Source organism: Schistosoma mansoni, chromosome W, assembly GCF_000237925.1.
Source record: "Schistosoma mansoni strain Puerto Rico chromosome W, complete genome".
In the NCBI taxonomy this organism is placed as follows: domain Eukaryota; kingdom Metazoa; phylum Platyhelminthes; class Trematoda; order Strigeidida; family Schistosomatidae; genus Schistosoma; species Schistosoma mansoni.
This window is the reverse complement of record NC_031502.1, coordinates 16882355-16901797: the sequence shown is the minus strand read 5'-3', so window position 1 is coordinate 16901797 and position 19443 is coordinate 16882355. Positions and strand designations below refer to the sequence as shown.

The window sequence follows — 19443 nt, the reverse complement described above, 5'->3', positions numbered from 1 at the left end:
TCAAGGGTGGTCTAGCTTAGATCGATTCGTGAATTCAACTGTAAAAAATACTACAGTCTCCACAAATCCCTATACTAATAGTAGAGAAAAATAGTTTGTCGATTACTATGATCTTTTTTGGAAAAATATGGTGGAACAAATACCTTACAGCTACTTTATTTTAATTCTATTTAGACATTATGAAAATGTGTAATCATATAATCTACTGAACTTTTAATCCTACAAACATGTCAAGACATTAAAATGTAATGTCGATGATTACATCTATGAATGAATTAGCGACCATAAAAAAATTATTATGCATAATAATATGTCATATTAAGTAATTAATGCTTTGTGTGAGTTCTTAAATTAATTACAAAGTAAACATTCATAATAACATGTGATCTATTTTCTTTCATTCTGTATAATTCTAAAACTATGCATCTAGTATTATAAATGTGAAACATCAAAATGATAAAATTTTTTGATTACAAGCAGCATTTTATCAGATGAGATTACTTAATGAAGAAAATGAATTAGTTGTGTAGTGTTTGCTACTTATATCGACATAAGTAGTATATAACGCTAGTCAGGAATAGAATGTCTGGGAGGAGAAGGTCAAGAAGATCGAGGAGTAATGAATGGAAACGGAAAGCAATTGGTATGGAAATGTAGGGACAACGAATCTTGAGACGATTGACTGATATTTTGCAGAAGGAACAGTCAAGTTTAATGCAATTGATTAACATTTTGCAAATTAAGTATTCACTGTATGATTCTCAGATTTTAGTAAGATATTCTGTAATTTTGTGTTCTATTACATCCCATTATTCCCTCTTGCTTACTCGTTGACTATAGTAGTCAGTAAATGTTACATTTACATAGGATATGGTGTACATTGAGTAAATAAAAATAATTGTTCACAAGATTCCAATATGATGTTTTTGAAAAAACTAAAAGATTATAGTGTATACTATCAAATCTGATGAAATTTGTATTATGGCAAAAATCAACCTAAAATTTATTATATATGAACGCTTTTATTTTAATAATCTTAGTCGGACATAAACCAGAGTTTGTCTGTAATTTAGAACATGACAATATTACATGTGCCCGTCGGTGCAACGCTCATTTGTTTTCATACAGTGATGATATTTTTGCCATATTTGGATGTTAGTTTGGGCCATACTTTGTCTGGCATCATGCGCAATGACAATGATTACATTTATATTAAGCCGTTCACGTTTCGCTTATCCAGAGAGACCGATTATTTATATATCAGTTTGTTACTTTTTTTACTCTACTGGGTTCATTTTACACGCTCTAATTGGACGTGATTCGGTGGCTTGTAGAAACAAAGTTGAAACTATTTCATCATCATTATTGCCTAGCGGAGTATCACAAGAAGGAGCGAAGAAACTTCTTACAAGTGTGGCCCAGTCGAAAGTTAATGTTACTTTCTTGATAACTTCTGGGCATGAAGGTACATGGTGTACTATCGTATTTCTTATCCTGTTTTATTTTAGTCAAGCTAGTTATTTATGGTGGGTTATGTTAGCTATCTCATGGTTCTTATCAGCTTCATGTAAGTGGGGATGTGAAGGCATAGAAGCTATCAGTAGTATCTTACATATGCTCGCTTGGGCAGTTCCCGCGTTAAAGACTATTATCATACTGATCATGCACCGCATTGATGCAGATGAGTTAACTGGATTGTGCAATGTTGGTTACCAAAATTCAACAAGTTTACTTGCATTTATATTATTGCCACAAGTTATCTACCTGTTGTTGGGTATTTTATTTTTATTGGTAGGTTTCCATTCTTTGATTTCTCTTCGATCAAACTTGAAACAGCACGTTAAAAGTCTCCTGCCTGTCGCCAACACGACAACAGGACTAGCAAACTGTTATAACTCACAGTTTAAAAGAAATGTTTCAGCAACATTAGCTACATCAACAACACCAATACAACCAACAACGCTAACTAGTCCAGTTATTCCTCTCAATAATGGAAATATACGACGTTTAGATAAATTGATGATAAAAATAGCCGTATTTTCTATGTTATATGTTGTACCGAAGGCCTGTGTTATTAGTGTGAATATTTACAATTATATTAATTACCCAAAATGGATGAAAACACTGGATAAACTGGCGAAACAAACAAATTGTTTGACAGAATATGGTACAAATTGGTCATTGGTGACCCAATGCCTTAGTGATAATCAATTCCCATCAGTTGAAGCTAATATGCTACAAATTTTCATGTCATTAGTTGTCGGTATCACTTCAGGTATGTGGGTATGGTGTAACCGGAAATCCTCAGAAACATGGATAAAATGTATGACTGGCAAAAGGAAAGACTTATCTAAAAATGGTTTGAATTACCGTCATCATAATTGTGAGGATGCTGTTGCCGATGTTGCTGCTGGGAATAATAATAATTTGTCACAAGTTGACCAAAAAGCACAATCTATGAATTCAATGTGTTGCAATTCAAGAGGAGGATGTGCAGTAAAACAGTCAGCATCCAGGTAAGAATTTCGAAATTGTAATCAACAGTTTATTAGTCCTAATTCTTGTCGAGTTATATAATTTATGTGTTGTATAAGTCAATGAGTAATAGTTATGTTGAGAAAAATGACCGGGCATCACAATTTATAATAACAACATAGTGTGAGGATAACCACCATTTTTTTCAATGTTAAACAAAAATGGAACATCTAGTATTTTCAACCATTTTTCTGTTCATATCTTTGTTGCATAATAGTGTAATTTTCAATGATGACTTCATATTATTCGTATATAGTTATCTATATATGAGTCCTATGAGCAAGCTACTTACCTCATCAAAAAGGCACATAAATTGGAAGTTAGAGCTTGGAATGAACTCAGTAAAAATTATGCTGTTATAGGCACAATTTACTGACTAAATGAATGGGAATATGCTAGATATTACACACATAGTGAACGTTTTGAAGCAGATGCTTTACGTATTCACAAACGCGTATGCTATCCCGTAAAAAGTGATGGGCACATGGTAAGCTATTCGTTAGAGTACGGACAATTACCTAAAAAGATATCTGTACCATTCATACAAGAAAGTTTATGACAGAAACTTTTCACTATTTACAAAAGTTCAGAGTATTATTTTGATACTAAAATATCCATTCCATTTATTGTTTTTAGTTTTTTTGTTATAATTTTAAACTTAGAAGTGAAATGTATTTAGTCAGGGTACAGAATTTCACTGTTTAAAATAGAGTGTGCAACCCCCACCAAAGCTGGTGACATTCATGATTATGTAATCAAAATGTTAGAACTAATCTGTTTTTTTTTTAAATTCGAAAAAACAATATAAATGAGCGTTTATTTGGACGAAAATGGAGTTTTGCAATAATCGGTCAATTACAAATCACAGCCTTTATTTTTTTCATTGATGAGTAAATTTTTTTTCTTTGCTTCCGCATTTTGAAATTCATTTGTGGAATTCAATTATCATTAAGTACTGCTGAATGTAAAGTTGTTTACCATTCAGCTACTGATGTGTGATTTAGATTTATCTATTCTGGAAGTCAGTCGCTTCCAAATAACGAAAATTATCGCAAAACATTAACTCACTGTATGTCTTGGTTACGGGGAAACTTGCCTAAACATTTTGTATGACGAGAACCAATAGTGATCAATATAATTATTGTCATGCGTGTTGTTGTGGATTGCTTCTACATTTTCCCGACTTATTACCTATGAGTATAAGCCAGTCAAATGCAATAGTAGTAGTAGCATCATACTTCAGAAATAACAGATGAGCTCTCTATGTAACTTAAGTTGTTTTCCTGTGTAATAATAAGTCCTACTAGATCAAAAGATTTAAGACTACAAATCCTGGACATTCTCAGGCATATATATATATATATATATTTCGAGGAAACACCAATCACTTATATCATCAAATTATCCTGCAATCATTACAATTAGTTAGTTGGATTAATAATTATTATATTTATTTTTGACGTTCACCCATGTTGACACCAAACAAATATAAGCGATAGCATATAATGCCTACACATATCTTTCGGAATTCTGGTTCATAAATAAACTGTGGTTTTGATATTTATCATTACTCTTAGAAATTTAGTATTTGTTACTTCTAATTTAGTATAATTTGATTTATCGTAAATTTGGACAGCTTTTCCTTGAATGTCATTCATATTTCCAAGTTTAAATGAAACTACAATAGTGGATAGTTGTATTCTGTCTGTTATAATTCGAGACATTTATCATCCACCTGCAACATTAGGTATAATTTATCTTATCACAGATATTCATTCACCTGGTTATCTAAATTTCGGTGTACGTTGAAGCGTAATTATCAAAACAAAACATTTGGGAAATTTTATATTTTGGGTAAAAATAAATATATACGTATAATATTATATGATTTTCCCTACAGTTATCAATCGTGTTTTCTGTTGTTCAGTTAACTTATTTTTAATAGATTTCTTTTGAGGAGACGTAAAATACCTAGAAACACTTTGGTATTCTGAACAGATGGTCAGTGACCGGTAGCTAGGACACATATGCGCAAATGAGTGCTTCCGTACTTCAACATGTGTGTAATAATACTTACGTGCTAAATGATTAACGAAATAATTAAATTGAGGTGACGAATCACGTTATTGCATCACTGAATAAATGTTGGTTTCTGTTTTATTTTACTGGTTCCATTCTTAAAGTAAAATAACTAATGTAAATCCACGTCGGTTTGATGGTGGTTGATTCTTTTGAAAAAAATATTTACCTTACAGACCAATTGTGAACATGTATTATAGTTGCTCACAAATTTGAGGAGTATATTCAGAATAGTTTAAGTACAATTAAACTGATGTCTAATTCACCCATAGGAAAAAACGAACTTGATTTTTATTTAGACGTTACTGTTTTCATATTTTGTTTAGTAATGTTTTTTTCTGACCCAAAACATCTAATCCTCAGGAAATTTGTGGCAATCTTAGAAGAAATGTTTTTATAATTGGAATTCACTAATGTTTGGAATGAGATGGTATCAATTTTAATTCTTTGAAAAAAATTATTCATGATGGAAGTAACAAAGGAAATTTTACTACATTCACCGCCGAAATATCTACTTTTGATTAGTCGAAGATTTTGAACTATCAATCTTCCGAGAAAAGGAAATTCTCATTTCGGTCATTCGAAATTTCCCAAGATAATCAAAATTTTGAGTTCATCACCATACAAGTAACTCGACTTGACCATATTTACATTCCGATAATAAATCTACTGAGTAAACACAAAACTTTAAACAAATATAACTTATGACCTCCTTATTACTGAGTTATTGACAGACTGACACTCAAACTCCACGTCGATTTACAATTAGTCTAGTTGATCGAGCTTTTACAGCATCTTTTGAAGAGAGATTTTTTTCACACATCTGGTAAGTCAATTTCTCCTATTAACTATAATAGCTATTGATGAAAATGCATTTGAAATATTGAGATTCAAATGATTCCGAATCTTAAGGGCTAAAAGATGCTAACCCGGGTCTTCACTCCATACAAGTGATTTCAACTACAGTAAGTATTGGTCTGCAGAAATATTCTTGTCTTTCCGTTACATTACTGACTGAATTATGACTAAATTAACATTCTAGTAAATCTTCACGTATTACGCATCATTATAAAATTTTCATGGAAAGAGGAAGAGTTGTACCCGAAGTAACTATTTCCTTACGTCTGTTAATCTAATATCTATAAGAAAGACAATATTGAATAATATTATCCACTTTTAAATGATGAATCATCCAGAAAAATAGTGTTATAGATTGAACAGACATTTCAACGTTTTGAAATTTAATACATGAATTTAGGAGGATATCTGTTTAGTCGGATACTATTCTACTTTTAAACTTCTCAAAAGGAGCAAAGTACAGTAGGATCCATGGATAAAAGTTTAGACTACACGGTGTTTAGATAATATAATTATATTAGAATAAATGAAACACACTTCCAAGTTACTTGCTTTTGACGTTTAATTACCATTTATTAAGTCTACAATTTTACCTGATCGTTACTAAGAAGTGTTTCTCTTATAATGAATTGTAAAACGTGAACCGAAAAAATGTGAAACTCCAAATTAGGCAATAAAATGTATTGGCTTCAGTAAATCTGTTAGTGCTTTGTTCTTTTCACTCTGTGTGAGAAATATTGAAGCCGAGACATTTTTATTAGCTTAAAACTCACTGTCCAAATACTCGACTAGTTCAAAATAAACAGATCTTTTTTCAGATAGCATTTATGTATTCAAAGAGAGTTCTGTAGGAGGTTTACAGTATATCTTAACAATTCCAAAACCTCAAAGGAGTTCTCATGAGGGAATGCCGTTATCTTATTCCCAAACCATAACAGATCTAACCGATAGCTGGTGTTTTACTTTAGGTAAATAATGCTTTCCCTGAAAAGGTTTATTCGTAAACATCCCCTACATATTTCATATCATTAGTAGGAAAACATTGAAAATTCACCTTACTTTTAAATTTTAATATACTATTCAACTAGATGTACACTTAGCAAATTTACTGATACGTTTAATGTACGCATTAACTGGTAGAAGTCATATGTAACTACTGGGTAATTTTCGGGAACAAATTATAAAAAGTATACATTGTTTTTTTTATGGTGTATGTATATGCTCGTTTATATTTTGTAAAACAAATGTACTGGATTCCATTATTTCTTTTTTGTATTTGAAACTTTTAATGCTTCCTTGGTTTTTCCTAATGAGTGTTTTTCGGTAGACAACAGTCATTATCATCGATTTATAAAATAAAGAATCTGTTTCATTTTCCTGGCTGTTTGTCGTTCACCCCCCCCCCTCTTTTTTTAATCAATAAAAATGTAGGTAGGTAATGGCTATAAAAGTTACAAGCTTCGAATTTATTTATTTATTTATTAAACCAAAAGTCCATTTTGCATGTATTTACGATAAACTATTTATGGTTATTGGGTGAGTAAAATCAATAAAAAACAGCAATCTGTTTACCTGATGCAATAAAATTAGTAGGCTACTTTTTCACTGTTCTATGGAAATAAACAGGCAATAAACTGATTGGAAAAGAAGAACGAATAATTACTAACTAAAACGACGTATCCTTGTAAGAATTCCATGTTTAAGGTTACCATACAGTAACTTTAAGGCTAATTAAATATACTGGAAAATTTTACATAACACCTCTTGGTGTTTCAGACTGTGGATAAATATTTCTAGCTGCCGTAACTTTTCTGAAAGCTTTATTGTAATCCTGATTATGAATGCTACTTCCCTAGAAATTATGCATTAAATATGATGGTTAGAAAATGTGAACGAAGTCCTCACCTGGTCATATCTTTGAGGACTCAAGCTAATAGGAAACAGCAATTTTACAGTTCAGTTGCGAATGTGCAGAACTGACTTTTATCTTCTCGTATATTCTTTTAAATCGTCGGATAGTGAGCAAAGGAAAACACAGCTTACTAGTGTCAGAATTTGTTCGATTTACACCATAACTTTCTAAACAGTAGTTTAATTTTACTTAAGTATAGTTATTCCGTTTAGTTCACAAGGTAATCTCTCCAAAATTTAGTTGAAATTTTACTGGCATCTTTCAGGATATATTGCTTTTGTTTGTTAGTGAAAGTGGGAACACGTACAGTACTCACAAGCCCCATAGTTCACTTTGCTTATTTCTATTTATTACTGTACATAGTTCCTCAGACCTTTAGCCATTGTTCGTCTTCCATTGACCAACAACCTTAATCAGTTTTTTTATGAAAACTAACTTCTAGTTGGACAAATTTTATAAATCCTCTGGCTTGATAGTGTACATTTTACTCATTAATGGCCAGTTTGGAGATTAGTTTGTGAAGTTTAATGGAGACCCACTTGCCAATGGAGTTTAGTTATGTTCAGAGTGAGATAAATTTCGTATTTGACTCAAGGTTATTGTTACACAACATAGTTGACTATTAAAAATCGTTTTATTGGATTTCTATTAGTTTTTTAGTAGAGTGCTTTTAGTCACAGCTGAAGGTGCTGAGTTTGATCTTGCATGATGTATTAAAATGAACTAATTACGCTATTTTAGCATATAAGCTGATTGAATAGTCATTCTGATTTTTTATCCGATTGTATTCGGTGTCAATTTTAATGATATATATGGCGTACAACTCTGCTTATTGAAGGGTTTTCACAGATGAATAAAATACATAGTGAAGATTTCTCTGCTTGCCACCAAAAAGCTCAATTGACTGATAACCATAACCGATATGAAGATGTTAGTTTAAACAACTCTTCTGACAGTAGAACCACACCACATCAATCCTACAATTCCAATGTTATTTTCTTGTCCTCAAAACCAATTACCCATCAACTAGACTGATTGAGACGTTATACGTATACAATATTTTAAATAGTTTTTATTGAATATCCAATGACGCGTTTATGTCTAGACAACATAAAACCAATAGCAGTAAAAGAACTTCATTATTAGTAGTCAAATTAATCTTGTCTTTATGTAGAATTAAATTAAACATCATCTATTCAACTTTGTTGTACAAACGTTGTCTGTGTCTTCTTGATGAATTTGTCTGAAATATACAAGGAAGAAAAATTACACTTTTGTAAACTTAAGGTAAATTATTACTGTTTGTTTCATTCAATTCCCTTTTCATATCAACCGTTTGATTTCCTATGAACCCATCTAAGTGTAAAGGTCAAAAATGGGCCACTGTTTGACGGTATATTTTCCTTACTTGATAAGAAAATGCTTTTCATTCAAAAGCTTTTAGCCATAATTAAAAAGATCGGTAATAGTGTTCCATTCAAACATTTAGTCTAATACGACGAAGTTTCTAACCCCACAGTTAAAAATGATATAAAGAAAACAACTATAAAAGTCAATGTATATTAATAATATGCATAAGTGAGGTGACTTTTTTCACGATCAAAATGTTTATCTTCCATCTGCCTCTAGAATAAACGTTAAATACATTTAATTGCCTTTACAAAGAAGTTATCGTTAATAAACCTGATTATCACAATGTAGTTATTATAATCCCTACATTAGAGTTATCTAACGTAATCACTTTGTTTCTTGTTTCCTGGGCAGTTTTCGTTCCATAAAGCGTAAAAATAGCACTCGTTACGTTTTAATGTAGCACTTACCGGGACTAAAATTCAAACCATAGTCATTCAAATTATGAGTATAATTTACCACCTGTATGAATGAATAATAATACTTTTTGCTATTCAGAGCATACGAATCCGATAAATATTTGAAGTATGGAACAGTTAGGTACAAATCACTCTAAATTATGTAGCAGAAACGTTGTATCTTTTAATCAATGATAGATTCTGACTAAACAGATTATTGTTGTTTTGAGGAGTTACAAATATGATTTTATTCTGAATAAATCGAGAAACAAATAAAACACAAAGTATCTAATGTAGAATAATGAAGTTCTGGAATCTTACCAGCTGTCATTTTCATGTTGGTTTTCATTAGAAACTGTGAGTTTGCAAAACACTAGGTATGGTTCACAAAATTTTTCATAAAAAAATGTAGCAGTTTGATAGACATGTGGTAAGAATGAAGGAAATAGTTATCTATAGGCCTTGGCAAACCTAGGCTAATTTTGCTTATCGGCATTAAGTTACACGGACTTTCATTATGAGTTATTCGCAAACAAATGAATCCTGGACCATCTCCAGTTACTCTAATTTAACACTACTTAACGAGGAATAAAGCTCTCTGTAACCAATTTTTACTGTCTTTCTTGTACAAAATAAATTTTTTTCAGTTATTAGTATCTTTCCTCTACCAAACGTTTTACTTTTGAACAGTTTTCTTTGAAACGTTCGTGAGCTGGCTACTAATAAACATTCTTAACAATATGAAAATGGTATTCTGTTCAGCTAAAACTCAATTTCTTACCTCCTATTAACTCATAAATTAAATTATACTAATTTGAGAGTCTTATAATTTATGTCAGTAAACTATGCCAATGTTTTATGTTGTCGATACTGGACTAAAAACTGGTAATATAGATTTGACACTTACTGTAGTGTCAAATTGTCATACTTGTACCCCAGTTTCATCTATGTTGATATACAGATTTTACATATCGATAGTTTAGTTGATTTCATCCAAACATTTAAATTAAACTGCTTGTTGTATAGTATAAGTGATCGTGAAATAACCAGCCCCACTAGGACAATTTGACATTTCTTGGTTGTGTTTTGCTATCTGAGCTAAATGGCTTAACTGCAAAACAGTCTGTCCAGAAGATTAATGACAGTTTCACAACTAAATTACTAAGCTCAGAGAACACAAACGCAACCAAAAGCATCAACCTGAAGTTCAAATGTTCCCCACCACTTTAAAAAATTGATTATAACTGTGATATTCATTGATATTTGTTTGAGTACCAAAAAAAATATAACTGAATAACTTTAGGAGTTAACATGTGAAGACGGAAGTTTAAGGATTTGTGTACAATGTTTCTGATTACTTGTTAATGAACACAGTATTTTTGGATGGCGCTTCAATCAACCAAGTGACAAATGTTTACTACTTTATAATCAGCAGATTTCATCCATTATAAACTACAGCAATTGCATCCTAATCTCTGTTCCCTTAGAGAGGTTTTATTTAACCTACCAGCACAAAATAACACCATATTCAAAAGAATGTATCAGCTACGAATAAAATTGCTAATCAGGTAATCGGTATAGTTCCATCACATTTATAATGAATATATCAATATAAATCAATTAAATAAGTTCAGTAGTCAATCGTTTCATCAGTTTATTGATGGTGGGAATTATGATGGATAAATAGAAAATGTTAAGCTAAACCACACTTATTTGCACGGATATAGTGAAAATGATTTCGTTATAAATCACTAAGAAAAGCAATCACTTATACCACCGTGACTGAGCTATCTCTATCTTAATGTGGTAGGAAAATGATTATTATAGTGATTAATCATAATATTTGGTCTGCTGAAAAGTTTTACAAATCGGTTATTTCCACTGTAATCCCTTGCTGCCAAAGCAGAAGCCGAATCGTAGTTCGTTCACTTAATTTTTATAAGATTAAATATGCACTCAAGTAAGTGTTTATATATATATATATGTATATAGCTTCAGATGTCACTGCTTTTTTATAATGGCCTAAACCCCTTTGAATTATTTTGTCCCCTAAAGATTGATCTTACACTTGATTTCCTATATATGTAGTGCTATTGCCAATCTATTCTTAAGCTTCCTGAGTTTAACTGAGTATTTGGGGACATATTTCATTGTTTGTGTTCCTTCACTCCAAGAGTCAACCGTCTAGATGTTACTCCTACATACACTCTGTGGATTCATGACACTTAATTCCATAAACACAGTTTTGTTGTTTCTTTTTTGCGTCTTATGCTTCATGTTCTCTAATCGTAAACTAATGGCGTCACTAGCTCGAAAATAGACTTTTATATTATGTTTATTTATAATTCTTTTTCTATCTCCCAGTGTTTCTTTACTGTATTAGGTAACTACTGTATTTTTCCATTCTCTTGATAGATATTCTAATTTATTTTCTTCATTGTTAGTAATCTTATTCAAAAACTCTTTAGAGTAATGATTTACCATAAGTGTAGATAAGATTGAATTACTTTAGTCCGTTTATCTTCTGCTTCTGTAACAAGCTTATTACTTCCGTTGATAAGATTTCGGGCAACTGTGACTTTCGTTGAAAAAAATTGTACCGACTTATAATCTAGTTGTCTCTCAGAACACTGGTTATCACACTATTTTTTATATCTTTTTTCAATCAGATAATCAAGAAACTCTGCTTTTTTGGTTTCCAGATTCTATTTCCTTGGTCAATTTATTGTAGTCTGATATACTGCTTATCGGTTCAAAAAAATTTTTCAAAGATGTCATCTACATATTGTAACCAAGTTGTAGGCGGACATCAACATCTCATAGATACATTATTTTTCAAAGCATGGATATAAATAAAGTTACTGGTGAACACTTCGCCAATCTTGTCCTCGAAATATAAATGACGTGAAACAGACACAGATGTATCTTCTGTATGCTCGGCTCCTGATTTCTATGAAACTGTCTAAATATTGATGAATGTTCACAATGATCTCCATAAACCGTTTGAAAACAATCGCTATTTTTATTGAACAAACAACTCCTAGAAAATTTCCAATGTAACATGTTTTTGAAAAAAATTTATGTTTTACGTTTATTTAAAATGTCATTTATCTATACTTGGATTCATTTCAATACCGATATCGATAAACACATGAATGGCAACTAGTTATACATTCATCCACCCATCAAAATAAAAGATAAAAGCACATATAATAGAAACTATAATTATGAAAATATCTCATATTTCGAAATGAATAAATACACATATATCTAATGAAAGTGTATACCTTAGTAAACAAAGACATTTCTTATCAGAACATGATGTAACATGATATGTAGGCAATCATTTTTATAAAAAAACAGTACTATTTTAGATAATTCGTGAACATGATGATTGCTTGTATCATATAAGACCTACTTCTTAGACTGAAAACCAATAATATATTTAAAGTGAATAGTATTTCATTCTCATTTATGAAAGCTCTAAAGCTACATTAAACTAAACCTAACCGAAAATATTAGTTTGCTGGAAAAAATTATTTGAAATTGGACATAGGAATGAAATCTGTACAAGGTGTTTTCATGTTTGATACTTCTTAGCATGCAGAAGTCGAAGAAACTTTTCACTGTGCAAACCAACAACAAGTTCATTTCAGAATTGTATGTTTTAACAACAAGGTATTTATGCCTGTATCTGTATTAGTTACTTCAGTAAAGTCATGTGTGAACTGAATTAAAAATCTTAATTTTTAAAATCTCTTTACAGTATTAGACCAACTACGATATGTCCTTTCAAGACTACTTCTTATTTGAACCCATATTAGAGTATTATAAATCCTTCCATCAGTAGACAGTTAACTTTTAAAATGTCACGTTGATTATTGGTATATATTCTGCATCTAGATTAACATTTCATTCATTTTGAGATTGTTCTGTTTTTTAGGCTAGATGATTTAATTTTTAAGCCTTAATTGTCTTTATCGACACTATCACCAGCAGACACTTCACTATGAAATGAGTTATTAAAATTTCTGCAAAATTAACGAGCTGCCTGTTCTGTTGATATAGAATATAGTTGACTGTTGTCCGCAGGTGAATGGCGGTTGTTCATTCATTTGTTTGGATTGTTTGCACTTTTGGCCTGATCGTTGACGTTGGAGTTGTTTATCCTTTTCTTTATTGGTTGATAGATCGAATCAATTTTGATACGTCTATTGATTGACGTGTTACTGGAGTATCATACTTTTAAGAATTTTCTAAATTCCTCTGTATTTCCTCTTTCCAGCATTCCGACGTTTTCTTAATCGGTATCATGTTCATAGTTGTCCACATAGATTGAAATGAGAGAAGCTATGTTGTAGCTTCTAACCACCAACTGATATTCATGTAGACGTAGACTGGTCTCTTTCTTTAATATAGTGTTTCCATGAGTTGGTGCAATTGACTTTGTAAATGATATTTGGTTTGTCTCCATTTATTATTATGTTATTTGGCCTGAATAATAATGATTATGAAGACTTTGTAGGTTTGTGCTTTACACCTATTCGTAGAGGTCTTAATAATCTGTTTGTGATCTCCGGGATGTTTTTCACATAGAGTATAATTAACTGTTTGGTGATTTTTGTTGTTGGTTTTGTGCTTGGTGATAGGCTTGATTTTTCTTGATGAAGCGTTATTTGCTAACGATGTTTTCGAGAACTACAGTAAGAACTTCACGACTAAACTATCCAGCTCAGACTACAAACCGCCCTTCAAATCCTTATCTTGGACTATAAATATTCTCCACCATTTTTGTTCATGGTGTCACGATACCCTTTTGCGTAAATATGGCTATTTATCCATCTTGATAAATATATAAGCTCTTAAGAGCTATATTTTCAGTCCCAAAATAAGAATAACATTTTTGTGCTTTTGTTCATTTTACATCTCTGTTACCTTATTCAGCAAATCCTCATTATTGTTATGAATAGTAGTGGTATTATCATTATCACTATTGTAAACAGGCACATTATCAAGTATTATTATGAAGAATATGTATATAGTTTTCATTGTACAATTTTGAGAATGAATTGGCCGAAAGGAGCTATTCATTGAACCAGTCTATCTTGACTCGAAAATATCAATGCTTTCTCAAACCCCTTCGTTTTCTAATTGAATTTAGTGATCATGCAGAAATTTTACTCCAAATAAACCCCAAGAACTGAATAAAACTAACAGTTTGCAGTTACTTCTTATCAATAAAGAGCTACTTACCCACATTCTTATAGAATAGTGCTGATTTAAAATTTATACAAAATATTTGATAACTATTGATAAATGATAAAAACTTTACAGGTAGCGGATTCTTTTTATATTTTAGGAAACTCCATCAATTTTGATAATTCAATGAACAATACTAGTCACCTGGTGGTTGATTCATCTCAGTATCATCAGCATGGAATCGCACGAAACAACGTGAGAAATTTAATGCCTTCTGGATCGTTAAATCTGTCATCTGGAGCAGCTTCATGCACAAGTGCAGTTCCGTTGTCATATGGTTTAGGAACGATGGATATGTCCTTATTTAATTCAAATGAATCCAATTATTGCATTCGATCGTCACAAAGACAAACCGTTAAAATCAGGCCGACTAATATTGGAAGACCTGACTTTTGATTTACGTTCATTTTATTGGTTAATAGTGTACAGTATATTTGAATAAAGTTTAACTTTAGCTATATTTATCCACAATGGCTTATATTCACCAACTTTTAAACAATATACTATATCAAGGAAACCGTGAAACATTGAACAACAGTCAAATGTGAAGAGAATGATATCCTGCAAGTCTTGTTCAACCAATTCGAATACATAATAACATTGTTTACATTATATTATAAAGTCATTTCATAAATGGTGATTCCTTCATTTGTTTTCCGTCAGCTAACTATTTATTAGTTTAAACACAGAGACTGCCCTTACACATACACACACAGTATGCTCATCTTTGTATATAAAAACTAATTTGAGTGATATTCCAGTAATCTTTTAACTTGAACATTTTTCTTTTACTCTTTTCTTTTTTTGGTGAAATTCGAGAAGCTTTTTAGCCTATATACTCCACATTCATTTACATTACTATAATTTAATCTGTTCAGTTTTTGAGTAAACTTTATCATACGTTTACCTATTGGTTGTAGAGAAAAGATGATTCAAATTATTTAAAAAAGAAGGCGGTTAAATAAATGGAACTTGATATTAGTTAACTACAGTAAAATGAATCAACAACCACTAACTAACCTTCATCAATGTAGCCTAGAAAACTCCTTTCCGATTTATTATTATTTTAATTCCATTCTATCCGTAATTTATAAAACTTGTTTAATACTTTAAAATTTCCACTTTGGAAATGTAAACCTATTCAGTTCTAAAGAATAATATAAATACTCAACTTGAATGATTATTATCAATGCCATACTTATCTTGTTGACATCCATTTGGAACAAATAAGTTAGATGTAAAAAACAGAGTGAACAAAAAGACGCTGAAAATACAAGAAGCAAATATAAACAAAACTTTACCGACAAAGTTAAGGACTTATAAACAAAAACATGACTTAATTTTTTCTAATTTAGTGGGGATACGTTAGGACTCGTAATCGCTTGATTATCATCAAGATCAGTTTCCTTAGTATTATCTTAAACATTTCAATGAATGAATCGGATTTTTTTAAACACTTGCTATAGATTTTCAATAGTATGGCTATTAGTGAAGTATAAGTAAAATAACAGCTGATGTCACCTCTTGGTGCTTGAGAGTCTCTTCATCCGTCAATATTAAAATTAAAGTATCGATCGTCCACTGTCAGAGTACATATTTAGACAATGTCATAACTTATATAGTTTGAGAACTATTTAGCTGACTGCAGAAATAGTGATAAAACTAAACAGAAAGTAGCTTATAGAAAATGATATTTGTAACTTCACAAGACTTAAAAGAATACTCAGACATGACGAGGATTGAAAATAGCTTAAATACATGCTGACATATAGTATGCTCATCAGGTGCGAAATCTGACTAATCAAAAAGAAAATAAATGGGAAAAACACCATGTAAAGGCCAGTAACTGGTTGACTTTGATCAAAAGAATTTCTTGGAAATGTCGGTTTCTGATAATCTACAGATGACTTACGACTACACTGTAATAGCGTGAAATTCAAACATGGCTGAAATATTAACATAAACACTTGAAATATTATCAAAATCAACAGGGTTATGTCATATTCGAAGAACATTAACCAACAGGACTAAGCATATTTCAACTCAAATATTTCATGTAAGAACCATCATAAGACGAAAAGGAACCATATGATAAAACTAAGAGTGAAGATACCTAAATTTCCCATATCTCTGAAGAACAATATACTAGCTAGCTTTATAAATCTCTTCTTTATTCAATTTACAGTGTTTGGACAGTATACGGAAGTTCGAATGGATCAACTTTCTACACATATGTCACAACCAAGTTCTAATCTATATATCAAGAAACTCGAACACATTTTACTTAATCCAGGAGATGATCAAGGCCACTTGTGGAACTATGGTGGAAACGATACTGAACCTTGAGTGTTACAAACTAAATCTTCATAAGATTCAGCATCAGGTCCATAGTATTAGACTAAGCCTAATATTAGCTGCATAGCAAGTACCATACCATCCCTACATAACAGCCCAACCTAATGAATTATTAATCGGTAAATAAGAAAATAGATTCGAGTTTTAGGTAAGATATCAATAGTTAACAGAGTGCAGTGGATTTAACTAAGGAGTTCTAAACACGACAAAACACGTCTCATATATCTGAGAAAAAAATTTTTTCTAAAGTAAATCATTCTTTCTCTGCATAGAAGTAGTTGTCTACCAATTTGTCAATAATGTTTATCTATATGCCAAGGGAGTGTGAAAATTAAGCACATCGACTTAAAATTAGTATTTACAATAGGATATGTGAACGATGATAACTCATTACTTTCAAAACCTCACTTCAATATTACTGCATTCGACTAGACTTAACGACCACATTATGAACCAACTAAGATTGAGATTTCGTGATCACAGTGCAGAAATCTTTAATGAATATCTACCATCAATCGTATCATAGCCAGTCTCAACGATAAAAAGAAGCATTATAAACTATTTACTACATTTTAGGATGATAAAAGAAATGCTAATCGGTGACTCTTGACAGTAAACTCTGGCTAAAGAAAAGAAAGATATACGAGATACGGTGATGCTTCTTTGGAATGTACATTGATAAGAAAAACCGATCAAAAAAAAGACAGTTCGTAAAGTAGCATCTCAGCTTTTCCTCTTTTTCAGAAATAAGTTCCACTAGGAAATACTGATTACAGAGGAGAACTTCATTATTCGTGTAAAAATCATACTTATATTGTCATTTTCTTTATTTTGTATTTTAAATTATTTGTGCGACCCATTTTCTGAAGGACCAAAACTGATATAAGTCATTTAAACAATTTCTCAAGGTCGTCACTATGTTTAAATCTTACCGAAATTGTTATTATTTATTTGTTCAATACCACAACAGAAACATATAAAAACTGAATAACTTCATTCCAACAAATATATATGCACGCTATACTTTGATCAAAACAACACAATCATGTTTTTGTGTTTACTAGCTATACGATCCGATTTATTCCTTATAACAGTTGAACTTGTGATGACTTGGAGATGTTATTTATTTTCCGAAGAAGAGACTTACAACAAATTCAGATTCGACCGGAATCCAGTTTTTTCACTGCTATATTACAAATATGCTCCTGTTTTTATTATGAGATTCACACATAGTTAGATATTAATATTTATAGCACAGTTAGCCTTTCTTCTGTGTTCGGTATCACTACTTGAGATACTATTGTCACTCAGTAAAACATTTACTCATAGTAATACACATAGCTAACGATTAACTAAAGATCATCCTTTTCCAAATCCCAATGCCGGTATTAACTTATTTAGAAAACAATGATGGGGATATATTTATGAACATTCGGTGTGTATTTAGTTGGGAGGATATTCTGTTACTTGGATAAACGAGTTCAAGCACTAGTTTCATTCAGTAGCAAATGTAGTTATCAGTATACTACTTTAAGGCGATATGATATTATGAAGACTTACTATGCAACATTTGATTAGTAACTTTGTTAATCTAGAGCTTTTATTAAAACTTACCGAAACATTACATGTTTTGTTTAATTACCAAACTATGAACCCAAGTTGCTAAATTTATACATAGGTTTACTAAATAACATTGGTTGTAAATTAACTTTGAAAGCTATGGGGAACACAGCCACGGAAAATAAAATGTATCGGTTCTGATAATCAGACTTAACAAGACCAGAGCAAAAAAACTAATAAAATATTTTACAATAAACAGGCACAATAGATGCAGCAAAACCGACAGTTTGGGAAATGTGTAGGAAAAGGGGATGTATTTGAGGCATTCTTTATTTATTTAAACACATAAATATTGGTACAAAGGGGAACCAAATACATATGCGCCACACAAATCTCATATGATTTGTGGGAGGGCTGTGATACTGGTCAGGTGCCCAAACCGAAGCAGGTGGTTTTCTTAGGGGACCACACCCGGAGCCTTCGACCTAAAGGTCTGATCCACAAGGCAGTGGAGCATCGTAAGGAGATGACGTCCCATGGTATCCGGTGACCGACTATTGGTCCATACGCCATTTGTTCCCTCAGGATACTGGAGCCCATGTACACCATTGGTTTGGAATCAGGGTTTTCCAACTCTCCTAGGTAAACTTTCCGTGTCCACCAACCCGGTTAAAGCGCCGGACATTCGCTTTTTGTCCTCTTAATTTCGTAAACAACACCCCCGCCACGAGGAGGCAGTGAGTAGGAATTCCCTGGCAGATGCTATATACGTGTGGCCATGTGAGAGCATTTCAAGAGGGAGAGCGAACTCTCCCCACTCTCGGCCGTACCAGGGCATTTGAAATGTTATACTAGTAAAACTAACTTATGGTCACTTACCTTTGTAGCTGCAAGAACAATTGTAGTTATCTGAGACCGATCACCCCATTCTGCCAAAAATGTGAGCACAAAAGCTTCCACAAAGATTGGAGTAAATATGTTTCTTGTGATCGTAAGTGATTTAGAGAGCAATCCCTGGGGTGAATCTGAGGTTTTAGTACCAGTTTCTATATCATCTGCTCTAGACTGTGTGAGCTG

The 19443-nt window shown here is 31.8% G+C and overlaps 2 protein-coding genes across 2 annotated transcripts in view; both read left to right on the top strand.

The window, feature by feature from the left end:
* Positions 1 to 8058, top strand: part of Smp_174350 (putative frizzled) — a gene marked incomplete at both ends in the record, with an annotated part of 9422 nt that extends 1364 nt beyond the window's left edge. The window contains 2 exons of the mRNA XM_018788783.1: positions 1244 to 1846; positions 8048 to 8058. Of these exons, the coding sequence (XP_018654292.1) occupies positions 1244 to 1846; positions 8048 to 8058 (614 nt within the window). The remainder of the gene's footprint in view (positions 1 to 1243; positions 1847 to 8047) is intronic.
* Positions 8059 to 11142: 3084 nt separating this feature from the next.
* On the top strand, positions 11143 to 14847 carry Smp_174340 (hypothetical protein; the record flags this gene model as incomplete). The annotated part of the gene is made up of 2 exons (XM_018788782.1): positions 11143 to 11152; positions 14552 to 14847. The coding sequence occupies 2 exons, from the start codon at positions 11143 to 11145 to the stop codon at positions 14845 to 14847; spliced, it is 306 nt and encodes a 101-aa protein (XP_018654291.1).
* Between the last annotated feature and the right edge of the window lie 4596 nt (positions 14848 to 19443).